We start from the raw sequence: 4,376 nt of genomic DNA, 5'->3' as shown, positions 1-4,376 counted from the left end.
TGGCTGCTGGTTGCATCATTTCTGGAAGCGTGGCCGTGCTGCTGATGCAGTGCCCCCGTGTCCAATAAGCCGGTGCTCATTTTGCCGACCTTAGAATGATGACAGGCTGAGCCAACCCACCAGGTGTTTTGTAACGACGACAGTGCTCAAACGCCTGACCCGAAGATCTTAAGCCAACACCAAGCTCATGGGGGTTGACTAAACACACAACATGTTGACACCACAACGTTTGGATCTTTTTAACGAGTAACGCGGAGGAGAGCATTGCATCACCTCCAACATTGCAGCATCCACGTCTTCCTCACACGAAACATCTCCGTCCAGGATCTCATCCATACTGCAAGCCTTGAACTGCGAGGAAGCGAGTGAGAGCCCAGTCGTTTTTTCAGTTGAAACCTGAACCGGAAACTCCAAAAACAACTAACATACCCCAAATTGCGCTATTTCATATTACAACTTGAGTTTTCTCTTACTTTTTAGTTTTCATACAGATATCAATAATATGTTAGGATTTATAAACAAGATTCACCTTTATATGTTTACAATATTTCCTTTGTCGACGTAAACGGTGAGCGGGAGATGCTGCATGCCGAGCTCAGCAGTAATGCAAGAGTACACCTCTGAAAAGCTTCCACTCCAAATAGGGTTTTTTACAATGAATCCACTAAATATTGGGGCTGATAGGATTGTTCGCAGGTAAACACACACACTCGCCTCGGAGCTGTCTCGCCTGGATTTCAATCCAGATCCAGTGAAAAAATGTCAGCCCGGGATGTGTTCCGTTAGCAAGCAGCTTGCAATTGCTTTCCAAGCGGCTTGCTTGATTCAAAGCGCTCAAGGTCACGTCAGGTGTCCAGGAATGACCACAAAGACGGTCATCATGAGTGAATAGAAGACTGTTCTCCTGCAGCAGGCCGCAGGCTGGGTCAGTTTCCAGGAATGACCACAAAGGTGGTCATCCTGATTGAATTGAAGACGGCTTTCCTCCTGCAGCAGGCAGCAGGCTTGGTCAGTTTCCAGGAATGACCACGAAGAAGGTCATCCTGATTGAATAGATGACTGCTCTCCTCCTGCAGCAGGCTGCAGGCTTGGTCAGTTTCCAGGAATGACCACGAACATGGTCATCCTGATTGAATATATGACTGCTCTCCTCCTGCAGCAGGCTGCAGGCTTGGTCAGTTTCTCGGAATGACCACGAAGACGGTCATCCTGATTGAATAGAAGACTGTTCTCATGCAGCAGGCCACAGGCTTGGTCAGTTTCCAGGAATGACCACAAAGACGGTCATCCTGATTGAATAGATGACTGCTCTCCTCCTGCAGCAGGCTGCAGGCTTGGTCAGTTTCCAGGAATGACCACGAACATGGTCATCCTGATTGAATATATGACTGCTCTCCTCCTGCAGCAGGCTGCAGGCTTGGTCAGTTTCTCGGAATGACCACGAAGATGGTCATCCTGATTAAATAGAAGACTGTTCTCCTGCAGCAGGCCACAGGCTTGGTCAGTTTCCAGGAATGACCACGAAGATGGTCATCCTGATTAAATAGAAGACTGTTCTCCTGCAGCAGGCCACAGGCTTGGTCAGTTTCCAGGAATGACCACGAAGGAGGTCATCCTGATTTACACAGGGCAGTTCTTCAAACGATACTTGGAGTTCCCTGTGCAGAATCAGGTCGAGAGTGATCAAATATCCTCTAATTTGTCTGTAATCTGGTGAGAAGAGGTGTCGGTTCAATAAGCAATCCTCATATGAGAACCGTGCTTGACTTCTTACCATCCTTGCAGTGCATTGCTGAACCCGCTGGAGTATCTTTCTCTCCCACTGAAGAAATAGCTTCCACACCAGTCTCTCTCTCTATCGAGTGCAGCCTGTGGGTGCTGGTTGCATCATTGGTTGGGACACGGCTATGCCGCTGATGCAGTGTCCCCCTTACCAGTACACTGGTACTCATTTTGCCGACCTCAGAAGGATGACAGGCTGAGTCAACCTCCTGGTGTATTTTAATTCTTTTAATTCATCAGCCAACGGGGCTTGAACTCAGGACCCTCGGATTCCAAGCCACCACCCTAACCACTAAGCCAACACCAGGCTTTCCACACAGGTAAGCCGTATTCAAGGTGCGACCATACAAGTGTGGCATATCGGTGCTTTAAAATTTCCTGCGTGATTTCAGCAAGAGCACGGCGAATGGTAAAAAGCAACCTTCGTGCTCTGTTTGTGGCGCTGGTGCTGTGAGTTAACAATTGCGTGGCTTGAATGCAGATTCCCAAATCGACAATCTCTGTCACAACTAGCAATTCAACACCATTTATCTGATAGACAATGGTGCAACTTTGGTGCCCGATGTGCATTACACTTTGAATTTTGCTGGGTTCAGCTGCATTTGCCATTTGACGCCCACCTTTCAAGAAGGGAAAGATCTTCCTGAAACATCAAGCGGTCATCACTCTTGAGAGCATCACCCCAAATTTTTACACCGTCTGCAAATACCAGGGCTGTCGATTTAAGACTGTATACAAGATCATCAATATAGACAAGGAATAATACAGGGCCAAGCACGGAACCCTGCGGTCCTCCACTTAGTAGGTCCTTCCATTGTGACAGGGTCCCGTTTACGGAGACCCGTTGTTTTCGTCCTGTTAGGAAATCACAAAGCCAGGAGAGAAGTGGCTGCCCAATACCCAGCTTATCAAGCTTCAGGAGGAGTTTCTCATGCGGCACAGTGTCAAATCCTTTTCTGAAGTCAATGAAAACAACATCAACTGCTCGGCGTTGATCCACGGCTCGAGTCCAACTGTGTTGGGCAGACAGTAGATTTGATATACACAAGCGTGTCTCCAAAAATCCATGTTGCAGTGTTGAGAGTAGTTTATTGTCTTCCAGGAATGACGTGATTTTCTTTTTAATCAGTCTCTCCAATACTTTGCAGGCCATTGACGTAAGACTGATGGGCCAGTCGTAAGACTGATGGGCCAGTCGTTGCCGGGCTGCTGCTTATCCCCTTTTTGAAAATGGGTGATTATGTGTGCAGTTTCCCAATCCTGAGGAAAAATTCCAGTGGATATGGATAGTTGGAAAACTGTCCATTGTGGAATAGCAAGCTCTGTGGCGATCTCATACAACACTTTAAGGTGAACACCGTCGGGTCCTGGTACCTTATGAGGGTCAATCAACCGAAGTTGCTGCTCCACATCAGTCACTGAGAGCAGGACTTGAGTAAGACACCTCCAGTGGGTTTTGGCATATGAACTCTGGGAGAGGCCCTGGTTTCTCACGTGTAAATACTTTTTGAGTCATGGTTGGAAAGGCATTGCGCTTTCTCTGGGTCTGCTTTCCAGATTGTGTTATCCACTTTGAGTGCACCGACACCATCTTGTGTGCGAGTCTTTCCCCTAAGGTAGGCATATAAGCATTTCGATGCAGTCTTTGCTTTTCCAGCAAGCCAAGTCTCACACTGACGCCGAGCCTCCTTGAGGCTTTGCTTGCACTGGTGACTTAAGGCCTCAATGACAGCGTAGTCCACCTCTGACCTTGTGTTTGGGTAACGCCTCCACCATTTTCGCTTTGTTGCCAGGAGCTTCAGAGTGTCCCTCGTCAACCACAGAATTCTATTTTTCTGACACACTTGCTCTCTGGGGTGCATCTACACACGAGGTCTCGAATAACTGATTTAACATGTAACCATGCTTGATCTTCTGAATCTATATCCTCGAGTTCCCATTGGATATTGGCGGCTGCAAATCTCATTCCCGCAGAGTTGGACTTCCAGATGTTGCGGTGCTTGCCCAGTGCTATCCATGGTACATCGTTGGGTAGGAAGTGTCACCAGTGGAGCAATACGTGATCACTGCTACCCGATGGTGGGAGAGATGACTACAATTGCACACCCTCGTCTTCCTTGGTGAATACAAGGTCCAGACATGACAGCTCTTGGCCCTTGGAGAAGCGTGTCGGCTCCGCTACATGCTGCATGAGTAGTTCTTTGGCAGCTACGTCCAACAGTCGCCTGCTGAAAGAGTTTGATGCTCCCGGAGATGTCAGGCTGGACCAGTTGACATGGGACACATTGAGGTCTCCGATGACGAGCACATTTCTTGTTGCTGAGCAGTGGTGCATGATTTCTGCAGGGAGTTCCAGATCCTGGTCCCGCAAATTGCTGGGTGGCCTGTGTTTGTTAGTTTATGACGGCTAGTTTGTGAGAGCCTTGTATAATTATTTCACACCAGACAGATTCGCAGCTTACTCCGGAAAGGGTAAGGTCAATCGGAATGAACATCAAGCCCGGGGACTTTGCAATGTACAAAAGTACACCTCCTCCCCTATTACCATTCCCGTAATCTTTCCACAGAATGGAGTAGCCTGAGATGGTTACTTC

At 48.1% G+C, this 4,376-nt stretch overlaps 1 protein-coding gene across 2 annotated transcripts in view; it reads right to left on the bottom strand.

Annotated features, from left to right (window-relative positions):
* Positions 1 to 435, bottom strand: part of LOC147031008 (uncharacterized) — a 61,810-nt gene extending 61,375 nt beyond the window's left edge. For both annotated transcript variants that reach the window (XM_085875661.1, XM_085875662.1), the window contains exon 1: positions 274 to 435. In XM_085875661.1, coding sequence (XP_085731787.1) covers positions 274 to 336 — 63 coding nt within the window. In that variant the 5' untranslated portion in view covers positions 337 to 435. The remainder of the gene's footprint in view (positions 1 to 273) is intronic.
* Positions 436 to 4,376: the final 3,941 nt, after the last annotated feature.

Source organism: Eptatretus burgeri, chromosome 3, assembly GCF_056783735.1.
Source record: "Eptatretus burgeri isolate ZD-2024b chromosome 3, Ebu_testis_v1, whole genome shotgun sequence".
Lineage (NCBI taxonomy): Eukaryota > Metazoa > Chordata > Myxini > Myxiniformes > Myxinidae > Eptatretus > Eptatretus burgeri.
This window is presented reverse-complemented; position numbering and strand designations above follow the sequence as displayed.